This window comes from Salvia miltiorrhiza, unplaced genomic scaffold, assembly GCF_028751815.1.
Source record: "Salvia miltiorrhiza cultivar Shanhuang (shh) unplaced genomic scaffold, IMPLAD_Smil_shh original_scaffold_259, whole genome shotgun sequence".
Lineage (NCBI taxonomy): Eukaryota > Viridiplantae > Streptophyta > Magnoliopsida > Lamiales > Lamiaceae > Salvia > Salvia miltiorrhiza.
In genome coordinates, this window is record NW_026651511.1 from 591,060 (window position 1) to 608,175 (window position 17,116).

Sequence of the window (17,116 nt, forward strand, 5' to 3'; positions counted from 1 at the left end):
GACTTACTCAATAGAAACCATTTGATACATAATAAGGATTGAAGAAGGTTTCTTACATAGTACTAGACAAAAAAGAAGCAGGATATGAAGGGAGTATAATTTACCATTTCACACATGTTTTGCAACAGTTAGGTAACATGGAAGTAAGCACCTCACAGTTTTGCCCAGTAGTTCCTCTGACTCAAAATAAATAGATCAACTTAGCTCATCGTGCAGTATTAGAAAGGAGTTGCGAAAGACAAATTCTAAAAATCCTTGAACAATTGTCTGAAGCAGGGGGGCAATGCTTCTCTGTTTTAAAGAAAAAAAGATATACAAGATGGCCTAACAACATAATGTATTGGAAGCAGTCAAAATGTCTGATGAAGAAAGGGAGTCAATACACAATACCAATGCCATCTGGAATTGACATAAAGGATGTAAGATAATATAAGTAGCAACCTTAAAGTATCAAAGGGTCCTACATTTTTGCAGTAGCTAACCTTCATAAAGAGTTCCTCTTCCAAATTAATCAACAAGAAGGATATGGTCATTTAGAATTTTTAAATACATCAAGTACTCCATGGAATAATCGTCAAAGGAAAAGAAGGGTGATGTTTAAGATCTCAATGGATGTAATTTTATTAATCTAAACTTAGCATACCTCAACATCATGCCTATCTGTTGGAGATTAATCATATATGTAGATTGTTCAGCAGTCATATTCTCAAAATCAATGCTATGCCAAACTATCTAACTTTCTTGCTAGGTGCTAGGGATAGGCAATACCTACAAGAAACATTCATATAGAGCTTCTGCCCAACTTACCCAAAATTTTGTGATATATATCTCCAAGAAGGTTATCCAATTCCCATGTCTTTGCAGAACTATGAACCACCAGAAATATGCATATGCAGGTGAAACAAGAATAGTTTTGAGTCGAAATGATAAACTAAAATATGTTGCTATGACTTACAGCATGGAAATAAATAAGTAAACCAAGTAAGCAGATAAAGCAAAAGAACCATGGAAAAGTAGGAAAGGTTGGAAGTCGAGGAGGCATCTCGACCCCATCTCTTTTAAAGCGCCCACTGCACCTGCACGCCTTTATATGGAAAAATGCAAACATTATAGTAGCTATTAAATCAAATTAATCAATATTAAATTGCTACCCACTTCCTCACCTTTCCAATTCAATATTTCTCATATTTCAAATCAAATAATGCCTTTTCCTTAATTTTTTGAATTGATTCACATTACCCACCGCTCTTATATCAAGGCCAACAAAAGCTGTAAAATAAAAGCTCACCAATTCTATCACTTTTTAGGCATGGCCTTGGCCCTCCCATTTCAATACAAATTTCCACATATCAATACATATTACCTTATTTTCTTTGTACATTTTCTGTCATGGGCTATCTTTCTTGCAATGAGAAGTCGGCCATTGCCATCTGCGACTCATATAACTGGGAGCTACTGTCCAAGAATCCCAGGAAAATTCGTCGCCCATTCAAAATTGCCGAGTTCGATCTATCCGATCTTCACTCCGCCACCGACGGTTTTTCCGCCGCCAAATTGCTAGGCAAAGGCAGCCACGGCTGGGTGTACAAGGCTGAGCTCCAGCGGCTCAAGCTCGTCGCCGCCGTAAAAAAGACTAAGGCGCCCAGCATCTACGGCGGCGCCGCCAACCCCGCCGACAATGAGTTGGAGATTCTATCGAGGATATACCACCCCCGCCTCGTCAACTTGATTGGCTTCGCCGTGGATCCGAATCAGCACAAGCTGATCGTGGTCGAGTACATGCCAAACGGTTCCTTATTCGACTTGCTGCACGGCTCGCGCAGACCGCCCGGCTGGGTCAAGCGAACCCGGTTCGCGCTGCAGGTGGCGTGGGCGGTTCAGTTCCTGCACTCGTCGCAGCCGCCGATCATCCACCGCGACATAAAATCATCCAACGTTCTAATCGACGCGGATTTCAATTCGCGGATCAGCGACTTCGGGCTGGCGCTGAGGGGACACGTGGAGGATGTGAGGGTCCGGTCCACGCCGCCGGCCGGGACGCTCGGGTACCTCGACCCGGGCTATCTTGCGCCGGGGGATCTCAGCACCAAATCCGACGTGTTCAGCTTCGGGATCCTGCTGCTGGAGATCATCAGCGGCCGCAACGCCATCGACGTCAACTACAGCCCGCCGTCGGTGGTGGAGTGGGCGCTGCCGGAGATCGAATCCGGCAACTTCGAGGGAATCTGCGACCCGAGGATCGGGCCGCCGGACGATGCGGGGGCGCTGCGGCGGATGGCGGTGCTGGCGGCGCGGTGCGTGAGGTGCGCGGCGGAGAGGCGGCCGGGGATGGAGGAAGTGGTGGAGTGTCTTAAGGGCGTGTACAAGAGGATGAAGATGCAATCGCAGATTTGCGTCAACGTGGGGCGGCGGGTGGCGAAGTATGAGGCGTTGGACGACGGCGCGGAGGTGGTGAGGAATGCGAGGACGGGGAGCAGGAGGAACGGGAAAGTATCGAGTGTGGCGAGTGTACAAGTGAGGAGTGACGTGGAACGTGTCGGTAGGTCAAAGTCGATGGGTTCGGGTAGTGAGATTAAATATCAGTCGTTGGATGGTGGTTGGAGAAGAGTGAAGATGAGTAAATCAAAGTCAATGGGGATCAATGCACTTTCAATTGGGAGCACTAAATGGGAGGAGTCCAAATTACTAGTGGATTTGGGAGAAAATGTCGGAGGGGAAGAAAAATAATGTTGAGCATGTTTCAAACTCCCACATTTATTCTCTAAAAAAAAAAAAGGAAAAAAAAAACTCCCACATTTAAATTAATTCTTTATTTAGTTTTGTAAAAGAAAAGCTTACATCTTCAAACCACGAAAACAGACAGAGAAATTGAGGAATTCAAAACCTTCTATTTCAAATTAGTACAAATAAGAATGCCAATTCAGCCTGAAACTAGTGAATTGATCCGATTAATCCATCAATTAAATATTTAATTAAAATAAATTATTTTATCAATCATGTCTTATCACTTAAATCAAACGCTTGTTATTAATATAGGAACTAAATTATGGATCTCACTCCTCAAAACTCACAATATCATCGCAAATAAGCAGTGAAAATTTTGTTGAAATAATTGCATCCCAATTGCATAATGGAGCTATTTAACTTTTGCTGCTTTATTTCTTTTCTGTTTGTTCTCACTTTTCTTTTTTTTTTTCTGTACATTGGATAATTTAATTTATAATAAAATATTCATATGCATCTTATGTTAAATAGTGTAATAAGATTTTTTAAATTTGATAAATGATCTAAAAAAATAAGTTTAGAGTTTGTGATTAATTTAATTATTATTTTTATTTTCTTTTATATTTCAAACTGCTCTGATGGATAATTCTCGACAGTCCCACCCTTAAATTTTTCCCTTTGAGACCAACTGTATTTTTTGTGTGTAACAGATTCATGATTTTCCCTTTATTAAAATCCATATTGTCTTACGGGTTCCAATTTTGTTTTGTTTCAAATTATTTTAGAGTTTTTCTACATAATTTGTAGTGATTTAAATATAAACAAGTATTACTCCCTCCGTCCCAGGTTCCCAACTAAAGTGAGAGTCTGAGACCTTTTTTTAAGTACGAGAATTAAAAAATATAATGTGTAGGTGAAAATATGAAAGGGGTTGAAGTTTTTAAATACCAAAAATTAAAAAAGATAAGTTTTTTAGCCTCAACTTAAAAACAACTCTTTTGTATACCAAAATCACTTAAAAGATTAAAAGACCCTTACATTATCATTAAAGAAAAGCAAAAAAGAATAAAAAAAGAGAAGACAAAGCTTCTCTTCTCTCGCCCCTCCTCCCTCCACCCCCAAATTCAAAAATTTCTCTCTCTCTCACAACTCACGACACGCTCACGACCGGCGCCACCTCACGATCGAATTCCAGGCACGACATCGAGATGGGAGACCGCGATCGGAACGGTGACGACTCGGCGTCGGTGTCGGCGACAAGCTCCGAAGAGGAGCGTCTCGCACATCCTACTCCTCCGGTGAGTGAGCCCTAATTTTCGCCCAATTCCGTCTCCCTTTAAAAATTGGAGCTTAAATTCATTGTTAAATGCATGTATATGTGTTATAATGCTTTGAGAATCATGTTTAGTTGGTAAATAGCTAGAGTTTGTTGAAATTTGTTGAAAATTTCTTGAGAATTTTGGTGTTTTTTTGAAATTTTCGGCATATTTTTGGGAACAACGAGGGCTGGCACGACGGGGGTTGGGGCAGGGTGGGCACGACGGGGGCCTGAGGCCGGGTGGGCACGAAGGGGGCTTGGGGCCGGGTGGGCACGACGGGGTCTCGTCGTCGGATTCACGATGGCAGGCTCCCATCGTGGGCACGATGGCGCCGTCGAGGTCACGACCATGGCCCACGATGGCGGCCATCGTGGTCACGATGGGAGCCTCCCATCGTGATCTCGACAGCCGCCTCCCCCGCCTTGTTTTTTTTTGTTTTTTTAATTGTTGTATTATTTGTTTCAAATGCATGATTATCTTTCTAATTTGTTTTTAATACATTGATTTTGTAGATTAATTGTGATTGGAAAAGGCCTACATTGATCTGCGTGACCCGTGGAGTTAATCTTTATATGAGGGCCGAAATATTGAAGGAGGTCAAGAGTGTTTTACTTGATATTAGCGGTCCGTTGGCTGTAGAGAGATTTAGAGAGGGCGTAGTAGGACGGTTGATTGATATCAAGAGAAACCATAGTGCAAGTAATGCTCTACATCACTTGCTAGCTCGTCAATTGAAAGGTAGTGATATACCATGTGACGAGTCTTGGTTTCAAGTTGGTGGACGGACCATTCGATTTAGGCCGACGGAGTATGCCCTTGTCACGGGACTTCACTTTGGCAACAGTGATTTTGATCCATATGCAAAACACAAGCCTCCACGGAATGGTATATTCCATCGATTCTTCAATGGTGTATCCACGAAGGTGAATGTGTTGCGCAAGAGATTCAATGAGAAGAGCCTTGGCAAGGATGTGGAAGACTATTTGAAGGCTGCAAACCTTTTGGTGTACTATCTCTTCCTCCTATGTCAGGATAATCCAGTGATCGAGGATTGGGCATGGACATTAGTTGAGGATTTTGAGCGTTGGGATGCCTTTCCATGGGGCTCGTACACGTATGGCGCATTGTCTTACTACATAGACACTGTTGCGATTGCCCCGGACCAAGCTGAAAAAGATTACCACTTTTATGGTCCGGTTTGGGCCTTACAAATTTGGTCGTACGAGGCCGTTCCAACTTTGGGAAGCCAATGTGGCCTTCGAGAGCACGAGGAGATATTGCCTCGTTGTTTGAGATGGAGCACTCGACAGATGAGGATGATTAATTTTGTTATTTTTTTAGAGAAGCAGGTACGTTTTATCTTTTTATTATATGATTTTTTATATTAAAAAACCATCTCTAATATTGTGCATGTTATATTGTTTTGTAGCTGGAGGTATATCCTGTGTTGGAAGCTACATCTAGTGAGTTAGATGAGTACTATATGATGAGCTTCGACAATGGGGATTTGTTTGATGTTCGTTTCAAGGCTCATGTACGCGTTGCTTCAAGATATGAGACAACATTCAAGGCTCCTGTACAGAAAGCACGACGCGGGACGAAGCGCCCCCGACAGAGCACTTCACTTCTCACTCCAACAGAGGGGGGGAGAGAGATAGAGTGTGTTGTGTGCACGGACGGCCTTGCCCAGACAACGAAGGGGGCACTGACAGGGGGCATGATATCGATGACAGATTGAGGGCAGTTTTGACTGATGATTCTGATACAGGCTTTCTTGCTCTATTGAGAGCAGTTATCGATGATAGATTGAGGGTAGTTTCCGGCCGGAGGCGTTCTAGGAGTCCTACACTCTTCTGGGAAGAGGATGTTATCTCCCGCCACTCTCAGAGTCGCTCCCGCCAGCCACAGCCTCAGCATGTCGCTGCCGATGAGGCCACTTCTTTGCAGCCTCAGCACGTCCCCACCGAGGTCGGTACTTCTTTGCAGCCTCAGCATGCCCCCACCGATGAGGCTACTGCTTTGCAGCCTCAGGACATACCCACCGAGGTCAATGCTTCTTGGGAGCCTCAGCACGTCCCCACCGAGGTCGATACTTCTTTGCAGCCTCAGCATGCCCCCACCGATGAGGCTACTGCTTTGCAGCCTCAGGACATACCCACCGAGGCCAGTGCTTCTTAGGAGCCTCAACACGTCCCCACCGAGGCCGGTACTTCTTTGCAGCCTCAGCATGCCCCCACCGATGAGTCTACTGCTTTGCAGTCTCAGGACATACCCATCGAGGCCAGTGCTTCTTTGCAGCCTCAGCATGCCCCCGCCGATGAGGCTACTTCTTTGCAGCCTCAGCATGCCGCCGCTGATGAGGCCACTTTCTTGCAGCAACAGTTTACCAAACTCTTCAAGCCTGTAGAACCTGTGTTGCACTCTCCTATCAAGGGAGCCTCTTACCAGACCTATATCCCATATGAGGTTTGTAACTTACATTCTCCTGACAAGGCCAAGAAAGCGTCTAAGCCACATGATAAGGTACAAACACCTGAGCCTAGTGTTGATTTGGATGATTTCGAGGAGTTTGGGGAGGATGAGGATGAGGAGACGGGCGAAGAGTTTGGGTCCTCCAGAGCGTAGACCGTCTGCTGCTGTTCGGACTCCTTTTAAGGGTCAAAGTCCGTCTACTGCTGAGGTATTGAGGAGTCAGTACAGAAAATTCAGAAGTAGTGGATCTAAATCCATTGCAGTTGTAACTGAGACACAAGCTCCTTTAAATCAAGAGTTCTTCGATGATGTTGAGAATATTGACATGAACTTCACCCAAGATGTATGTTTTAATTCATAATTTGTATTGTGTTATATACATCCTTAACTAACCTCAAAGTTTATGCTTCACAGGTCATAGACCAATATGTGCTTTTCACTCGCACATGTCTTGGGAAAGCCAAAGGAAAAAGCATGTCTACTACTTTAGTAGTAGGCACTGATTTTTATGTAAGTTTTACTATGATCCTTCATTTGTGATTCTTGTTTTCCTATCATTATTATTGAACTTGTATGTTGCAACTTTTTGTAGGTTGTATTGCATGCCGAGCTTACCCGACTGCATCCAAAGGATCCCAATTTTAAGAGGGCGAAGGGAAAGCCAACATATCCCAAATGGACTTTACCTGAAGGACTCGAACGCTTGGTTAAAGGGCTAGATACGAAAAATACAACTCTGTGGTGGAATGTAGATTTTGTAAGTATAGTATACTAGTGTAATTTGCATTTGGTATTCTTATTGCTTTATTAAACTATAAGTTATATTTTTCTCTGAACAGATTGTTGCAATTTGTCTTGTGGGCAAAAATCACTGGGTCACTGTGAGAATTCGACTTCTTGATTGGAAGGTCGAGTTGTATGACTTATTGTCACACCACTTTAATGAAGGCAAGAATTCTGTGCGCGACGATGAGATGAAGCCCATTACTCGTCTCATGCCTCGTCTATTAGAGCTCTCCGGTTATTAGGAGAACAACACAACTCAGATAAAGAGAGATGACGAGATGGAGCTTGATAAGATGCCGATTAGTGCCCAGTTCGCCCAGGTCGACAACCATAGTTGCGGCCCTTTCGCTTGCATGTATCTTGATCGTTTAGTTGCCACTCCTGACAAAAAGCTGAGACATTCGGAACAAATCGACGAAAAATATATAAAGAAGTATAGGTGGATTGTAGGATCTAGAATATTTTGTCTCACCCAACTTTGAAACATATTGAGACTTATTTTGAGATTTATTGAGACATATTTCATGTTATTTGCTTTTAATTTGGTATGTTGTTCACTTTATTTGATGTTGATTTTTGTATATTGTCTTGCATGTTGTTGGTAATGGTGGCTACCGTGATCACGATGGGGGCTTCCCATCGTGAGCACGATGTAAAGCTCCCATCGTGTCCTTCCCTCCCGTCGTGTTCTTCCCTCCCGTCGAGTCCTTCTCTCCCGTCGTGTTCCCCGTCCCCTCCCCACCCTGTCGATGGCCACAATCGTGGACACGATCGTGCCCACGGTGGCCACGTTCGTGTCCAACCATCGTGACCACGATGGTAAACACGACACCATCGTGTCCAACCGTCGTGATCACGATGGTTGAACACGATCACGCCCACGATCGTGCCCACGATGCCTTACTCACGAACATGGCCACGATGGCTTGTGGTAGTCATCGTGTGGTTATTAAAATCATTCAATTTCGAATTTAAATATGATTATTGACTTGTTTAATGTATTATATTATGTTTAAAATTATATTTTATCAATCAACCTTTGTTTCTAATCAAAATTAAACTATTTGAAGTTATATACATTGAGATCTATAAATATCTAGTTGGAAAATACTTACTATAAGATTTCATAGAATGTATTATAGTTTGATAACACATTTCACACAAACAATAGAATTATGTGTTTTACGATAAAATTTTCAATATACTATGTATTAAAATGTTTTTTAGAAGATATATATCATGTTGAAAGTTAAATAATCGAATATAACATCATAAATTTCAAAAAGTGTCCTTCACACGATCGGCCACACGGTCGTGGACACGTTCGTGTCCAACCATCGAGACCACGATGGTTAAACACGACACCATCGTGTCCAACCGTCGTGATCACAATGGTTGGACACGATCGCGCCCACGATGCCTTACTCACGAACATGGCCACGATGGCTTGTGGTAGTCATCGTGTGGTTATTAAAATCATTCAATTTCAAATTTAAATATGATTATTGACTTGTTTAATGTATTATATTATGTTTAAAATTATATTTTATCAATCAACCTTTGTTTCTAATCAAAATTAAACTATTTGAAGTTATATACATTGAGATCTATAAATATCTAGTTGGAAAATACTTATAAGATTTCATAGAATGTATTATATAATTTGATAACATATTTCACACAAACAATAGAATTATGTGTTTTACGATATAATTTTCAATAAACTATGTATTAAAATGTTTTTTAGAAGATATATATCATGTTGAAAGTTAAATAATCGAATATAACATCATAAATTTCAAAAAATAAACATCACACGATCGGCATTCATTATGCTAACACACCATACATTATTTATTCCAATTCCTACCAACAATTCTAAAATAATTTAATCATCGTCTTCACGATAAAAAATTCCACGAAGCAAGAAAAACATCGGTTCTCCGTGCCACTAGTACGCAAGATAGCCTTCATCAACCTACAACAATAAAAAAGAAAAAGGTTTACTTAACATTATGTGAAATTATAGAAATGAGTATATGTAATACAATGTATGTATCATACCGCACAATACTCCTGCAACCGTTCGACGCTAATTTGCATGTTGTTATGCAAGGGATCCCATTTCACACTGGGATCCTTAATGAGGTTTCCAAATTTGAAATATCGGTCCCTCAACTGGTTAATCTTAGCCTGGTAAAAATTAAGCTGGTGATGTATATCAAATTCACAGTTCATACCATGACAAAGCCTGCGTTGTCGACCATCTTGCAGATGTTCGGGATTGTCATCCCACTGTTCGTGGTCGACCATCTTCAATAGCCTTGTGAGAAATTTGTACTCTATTTGCGCCGTCCACTTGAAATCGCCCCTATCGACGGGGTACCACATCTCACGTTGAAGGAAATCTATGGTATTGAGATAATTCATTTTGTAACAAAAACGAAGTTATGAAATTAACTTAAAATGATTTGTGATATGAGACCTCCTTATCCCCTCACCCCTTAAATAGAGTACGAGAATGTGTTACATACTATTGCACTCGTGAGTTATATACTATTGCACCCGTGACTTTCGAGTTGTCATTCCAAAAAGTTATACACTATTGCACTCGTGACCATCGTGGGCACATTCCTTGCCATCGTGGACCACGATCGTGTCCATCGTGCCCACGATGGCACGATCGTGGGGTCCTATCGTGAACACGATGGTGCTCCATCGTGCCCACGAATGGACGTCGGATATGGAGTATTACTTCCTACTGAAGCTGATGAGGATGGTCGACAATGAGGTTTGGGATGGTAGTCCACAGCATATGGAAATCGCCCGCGCTCGTGACCTTACTGAAAAAATGAACCGTGTATTTGATGTGAATCATACTAGACATTTTTACAACGTTAAGATTCACACATTGAGGTCTCGATATCTTTTATTTCGATGCCTCCTTAAGAATGAAAATGTGAAATGAGATCCCTTGCATAACGACATTCGAATAAGCCACGACGAGTCGGTCGAGTTATGTGCGGTATGATACAAATATTATTGTATTACATATCCTTATTTCTAATAAGTTTACATAATTTTAAGTAAAACGTTTTTGCTTTTTGTTGTTGTAGATTGATGAAAGGTATGCTACGTACCAGTGGCACGGAGACCCGATGTTTTTCTTACTCCGTGGAGTTTTTTATCGTGAGGACGATTAAATCTTTTTAGTTGTAGATTGATATTTGTGTTGTTGTAGATTGATGTTTTTGTTGTTGTAAATTGTAATAAATCATGTATGTTGTGTTGTGTGGTGATAATAAATGTCGATTAAATGAACATTGGTCACGGAGACCCAATGAATGTCACGATGGCAGATTCGTTCCCACGATGGTCACAATCGTAATCACGATGGAAGCCTCCCATCGTGATCACGATGGGAGGCTGCCATCGTGATCATGGCAGACTGTGTGAACAACACCAACATCCACTATCAAAAACTCAATTGATTAAAAAAAACGGATAAAATTCAACCTAAATGAACATTAAAATAGATATTGGACAAAAAGTTCGTTCTAAGGGTGACTAAAAGTTCGTTCTAAGAGGTGACAAAAAGTTTAACAACTTACATTTATTCACGGAGGGGCATTGGACATGCTCTAATATCATGACCCTCTTCTCCACAATTGCTACATCTTTTTTTCTTCCGACGTCTCTGGGTCGGTTGTGCTTCCTCCATATCATGAGATGGTTCATCTGTGGCATGAGAAGGATCCTGAGAAGTTTTCTCAAACTCTGCTTCTTGAAATGGAACATTCAAATCCACCCCATCCACAGGGATAGATATTGTGCATTTTTTCTATTGTGTCCTGATTTATGCTTAATTGTTCTAAATTTTGGGATTTGCATGTGCATATTTTAAGTTAAATCTTCTGGAAATTTGTGCGTTTTATGGTGTATTTTATGCTTTGCAGGAGATTTAGGTTTTCGAGATGAAGAGTGCAAATTTTGGAGAGTTTGGGCTAAGAATCGTGTTTTTGTGCATACTTTGGCATGTAAGAGAAGCAAAGCCTCGCTTGCCAGAGCAGCGAAATGGGAAGCCAGAGAAATGCTCCAGAGCCAGTGCAGCGAAGTCAATCTCCAGACCAGAGAAACCAAGTCAGAACAGAGAAATGCGCTCTGTCGCTGCAGAGCAGAGAAATCATAAATGCCAGAGGAATCGAAAGCGCCAGCGAAATCAAAGCCAGCGGAATAAGAGCCAGCGAAGTCTCGCCAGAGAAATCAACATATCAGAGCAGATGAATCATTAGCCAGAGAAATCACCATTTCTCTGGCGATAGCCATTTCTCTGGTGAGGTCCATTTCTCTGACGACATCTGTTCCTCTGGCGAGAGCCGCGATTTCCACCATAGTGGAGATTATTTCCAGAGCGCGTGTCACAGCTGGACTTACCTTCCTTTGCACGATTCTATTCCTTTTAGAGTCCGGCTTTGCATGGCAACTTCCATGGTGATCCATAGGGATTCGAAGTCTATAAATAGGGCCATACTTTTCATTGTAAAGATCATCCTGGCCCTAATCTTTAGTTCCGCCAAGTTAGCTAAAGCTTAGGTTTATTGCTTTTCTAGTGCTAGTTTCGATTTCTGTTCTAGTTAGTTTAGTATAGTTCTTTAAATTCAAGTTTAGTTTAGTTTAGCTTAGTTTTGTTTCGAAGATTGGAATTGAGTGACAGCAGTTTCATCTTTGCGACGTTTTACGGTATTTCGGTATTTAATTTAATTTACTTGCTTTCATGTTTATGCTTTTCTTTAGATTTTGCACTTTTAAATTATGCACTTTAAATTCTGTAATTTCGTTTCTGCCTAGTTAGATTAGATTAGAAGTTTTTAATTAAAGTTATTTAAATTTGATTTGTCTAGTTAATTCTTTACTTTAAGTTCATTTAATTCTTGCCTAGGGTTTAATAGTTTCACGCCTAGATAATTTTAAGATTAAGTTTTTAGTTAAGTTTAAATTACAAGTGTTAGTTAATAATTCCTTTTCGCCTAGTTAAGTTTAAATTCATGTTAATTTACTTTTCATGTTTTAGTTTAATAATCTTAAATTTACAGCTTTCGTTGTGACATAATTAAAAGCCCTTAAAGACTTTCCTTGAGAGATGACACTGGGTCAACTTACCATCACTAGGATGTCCTTGTTCTATTGCAAGTCAACTTAGAGGTGTTTCTAGTTGAGTCATGTCCCGTTCCATTACACCTAGAGCACACTTGACGCCGTCGTGAGGGTAGTCCTTCAACTGTTGACCGAGCACGACTCATCTTTGGACGCCCAGATTGACGTAGACTCTCCGGATCGGGAGGACTACAATAGATTGATAAGACATCTCCTGGCACATTCCATTCACTCGGATGTGGTATTGGACTAACATGTTCGGCATAAGTTTGTGTCAATTGTGTACGAAATCGTACACATTCAAACCATTGCCCGCCCACCTAATAAAACAATATAATTTCGGCTTAAAAACAAATTATAAAGTAATTAAAAAGTAATTAAAATTTTCATACCTTATAGCGGTAACCGCATGCTTGCATGAAATTTTATCCTCATCAAACTCTCGACACTCACAAGTCCAATTCTAAAGATCGACTTGATATTGTTGATCATCTTCTTCAATTTTATACACAAGTCCGGTGGTGGCTCGAACAGTAAGAGAGAGACTTGCTTGCACAGAATTAGATAGCTTGTTGAACGTAGACAGCATTAACACATGATCTCTCGATTCAGACGATGTACGTCGCTCGTCAAACCAATCCTCCAAAAGTGTGCGAAACGATTCAAGTAAAGAGCACACTGGTAAACGCCTAGCTCACCACAACCGAGAGATAAAAGATTTCGCTGCATTAGACGTCATAAATCCATAGCGTTGTACCGGACACTTTGACCTAGCCCACCTCTCCGGTCCAATTTGAGAAAGTCGTCGGTGAGCTCCATCCGGACTAGCGTTGTGCAGCAATGAATTTTTTTTTTCTAACACTTCGTGACGATAAGAATATGTTGCTTCATAGAAGACCGTGGCCACTGTATTCCCATAGGGCGTTAGATTTTTCAACATATGGTGATAACACAGTCCATGGAATGCATTTGGATACACGGCTTGAACTGCATTCCGAATGCTTTTATGTTGATCACTCACAATTAATAAATCTTCTGGAGGATTATAACACCGTCGTAGATTGTAGAGAAAATAAGTCCATGACTCATCGTTCTCTATTGGACCGAGGCCAATTGCTAGAGGAAACACTTGATCGTTCACATCCTTTGTCACAACAACAAATAACACTCCTCTGTTCTTTCCCTTCAAGTGGGTTCCGTCTATTACAATCACCGGTCGAAGATACTGCTCAAAAGCCCGAATACTTTGCCCGAGGGCAACAAACATGTGGCAGAACACTCCCTCACGAGTCGTCTGCAAATCATAAACAGTCACTGGATTACATTGTTTCAATAGATAAAGATACGATGAAAGCCTCACATATGACATATTGAAGTCACCATACGTTCTCTCTATCGCCTGCTGCCTAGTTCTGACTGCGAAGCAATATAGCATTTGAACGCTATACTTACTACGCATCTCAGCAATCATCTTCTTTGGCCTCAAAACAACCTTTTCATCGATTAATTTTTTGGCAAAATAATATGCAGCAACCTCGCCACTCACAGACCGTGCTGTAGTAGCACGATTCAAATTCGCCTGACATGTGTGATCCAATGTCAACTTAGTAATTCTCCAAAGAGTTGCAGCCTCTACTGCATATAATCTAAAAGTGCAGTTCTTTCTACCACTCTTGCATATGTACACTGCACGAGAATCTGTAGAACGATCGGTTGCAAACTCTAGATAGTGCTCCAAATGATAAATTCCTAAAGCTATCCTCAACTCTACTGTTTACCTCGTATTTGGGCAGTTTTTGCGTATGTTCTGCTGTGCTTACGAGCGTGTTTTCATGACTTTTACCTTCTATTTCACGTGCTCGATGATCTTTTGGGTATGCTACTGTCGTATGCAGGAATTAGGAGTTACCGCGCGTGTTGACATCGTTTGGAGCAGTTTCGGAGGAAAAGCTCACGGCCGCCGCCGTCCCACGGCCGCCGCCGTATACGGCGCCGCCGTCCCACGGCGGCCGCCGTCTAGACGGCGCCGCAGCCCCACGGCGCGAGCCGTGCATGTTTTTGGAGATTCTGCGAAAGGCCATCACGGCGGCGCCGTCTCACGGCCGCCGCCGTGTCTGTTCAATTCCGGGAGTTACGGATTTTCGTATAAAAACCCATTTTTAGGGTTTTATTATTCATCTTCGAACCCAGCAGCCTCTAGAGGCGATTTCCACATTTTTCCTTGGGTTTTTAGAGTTTCAAATCAATTACTTTCGATTGTGGATTCATTGAATTGCTTTGGATGTCAATTAACACTTCATCGGATTGGTTTTCCTTGGATTGCTATGTTTTGTAAGAACTCCCTTTGATTCTCTTTGTTTATGAATCCCTTGGTTATTTGAGTTTTTGTTTCTTGTCTTTGATGAATATATATGATGATTGAAGATTATTGTTGTTGATGCTATATTTTCTTGGTTATATGAATCTTTTGGTTAATTAAGTTTTGTGTTTTATGCTTTGATGGATGTAATGATTAGAGATGATTGTTGTTGAGTTTAGATAATCTACGTGATTCGTAGTTCGTTGCTATTGATTACGTTTTTTCCCTTCTTGTTGGTGAAAGTTTAGAGATTCCTTTTTATGGAGATTAAGATTTTCTTTGCATTTGAATTGGATGCTTGATTTAGTTTCTTGCCTAGATAGTAATTAATCGTCGATGCTTACGAGTTTATGATTGTTTGGTTCAGAGTTCAAGATTGAAACCCTAGTTGATTCCGTTAATGTTTAATTGCCGTGTTCTTAGTTCTTATATGTGTTCGTACATGTCTCTGCATTAGTTAATGTTTACTGCTTCATTTCAATTACGTACCGGTGTTAGAGCGTTAGTCAGTGCCAGCCCCAATTATCCGATTAGAATGTTTAGGTTTTATTTCTGTTTCTTGTGAGCAATACGATTAGAGCCCTGCTAAGTCTTCCTTGTGAGACGACTTGAGTCACCTTACCGCTCTAGGACGACCTCGTATAAATTCGAGTCCATCCGCTAGGTGTTTTTGGATGAGTCAAATTTTGGCGCCGTTGCCGGGGAAGGCTTTAGGCATTTGATTGTGTTGCATTGTTTTCCGTGTTTATTTTTGTTTATTTCTTTTGACTCGGTTATTTTCTCCCTCCGGTGCATTTGATTTGTTTGTTCGTGTTGTGTATGCAAGGACGTAGAAGCTTGAAGAGAAAGCTTGCACCTTACTACGACAACATTCATCGACTTCGGGAGGTTCTTTCAAGCCTGGAGAAGGAGTCCGAGTCCAGTTCGAGAAGTTTTGTGGAATCACAGTTTCGAGAGAAAAATTGTGAAGAGAGAATTGCTTCCAATCCCATTCTGGAAGCTTTTGAGGAGACACTTTCAGTGCATTCTGAAAAAGAAGAAGAAGCTTGGCCCAATCCTGACCAAGAAGCAATGGCGGAGCAGAATGTTCAGTACATGGGAGATTTTTCCAGGCCAGTTATTGGGACCACTAGCATGTCAGCTATAGTGCTTCCCACGGCGGTCCGAAATTATAATCTGAAGCCCAATGATTCAAACCTGTTGCCGCTCTTTTATGGGATGCCCAGTGAGGACGCCTTGCAGTTCATCCGTGATTTCTGCACCCAAGTGCAGACCTTCCCACTGCTGGAACTCACCGAGGATCAGTTGAGACTCAAGTGCTTACCCTACGCACTCAAGGACCGGGCGAGAACGTGGTTGCTGTCCCTGTCGCCGAACTCCATCACTACATGGGGAGAGGCGTGTGAGAAGTTCATGCTCAAGTACTACCCTAATCACAAGACTCAAGAGATTAGGAGCCAAATAATGAACTTCATGCAAGGAGCTGACGAGCCTCTCCACGAGGCTTGGGAGAGATTCCAAGAGCTCCTCCGCCAGTGCCCGCAGCACCAGCTAGCACCCGTCATGTTGATGCAGTTCTTCTATGACGGATTGATCCAGACGGCACAGTTTATGGTGGACAGTACCGCTGGGGGCAACATTGCCCGAAAGACAGCTGATGAGCTCAAGGAGATCTTCAACACACTGGCCGCGAGCTCTCAACAGAAATCAGTCAGAGGAAGGAGGGTCGAAGCCCATGCTGTAGCCCCAAACAATGAGCTGCAGAAGCAAGTAGCGGACCTGATGAGGCAAGTTCAGCATTTAAGAATGAATCAGGTGGAGCCTCAAACCGTTCAACCACCGCCAGCTCAAGCACCACCAGCTCAGGCGCCGCTAGCAGAAGGATGTGGCATATGTGGTGATTTTAGCCACGGAACCAACGAGTGCCACCGAATGGGGGAGTTCACACCTGAAGGGGAAGCAGAGGTCTATGCTGCCCAGGGATACCAGGGGAGACCTCAATTTGAACAGAGGCCCATGTTTAATCAAGGGCAACAGAATCCCAACGTGGGGTGGAGAACTCAGCAGAATTCTGGATGGAGGAACCAAGCGCCTGGCCAAGGGTCGGGACCAAATCAAGGCAATCAATTCCGCCGCCCTCCTCAGCAATTTGGGTATCAGAATCAGCAGCAGTTTTACCCACCTCAGCAGCAGTTCCCTTTTCCTCAGCAGCAGAACTACCCGCAAGCTTATCAGCAGCAGCAGCAGCCCCCGCAGTATCAACAGTTCCCTATGCAGCAAGGGAACTTCCACCAGCAGCAGC

General features: G+C 42.2%; 2 protein-coding genes across 2 annotated transcripts; both read left to right on the top strand.

The window, feature by feature from the left end:
* The first annotated feature begins 937 nt into the window (after positions 1 to 937).
* On the top strand, positions 938 to 2,979 carry LOC131003711 (serine/threonine-protein kinase-like protein At3g51990). Its single transcript, XM_057930257.1, has one exon. It carries the CDS (start codon positions 1,390 to 1,392, stop codon positions 2,725 to 2,727), a length of 1,338 nt encoding a protein of 445 aa, XP_057786240.1. The 5' UTR covers positions 938 to 1,389; the 3' UTR covers positions 2,728 to 2,979.
* Positions 2,980 to 16,620: 13,641 nt separating this feature from the next.
* Positions 16,621 to 17,036, top strand: LOC131003708 (uncharacterized; the record flags this gene model as incomplete). The annotated part of the gene is made up of 1 exon (XM_057930253.1): positions 16,621 to 17,036. A coding segment is annotated over exon 1 (416 nt), but the record flags the coding sequence as incomplete, so codon positions are not given.
* Positions 17,037 to 17,116: the final 80 nt, after the last annotated feature.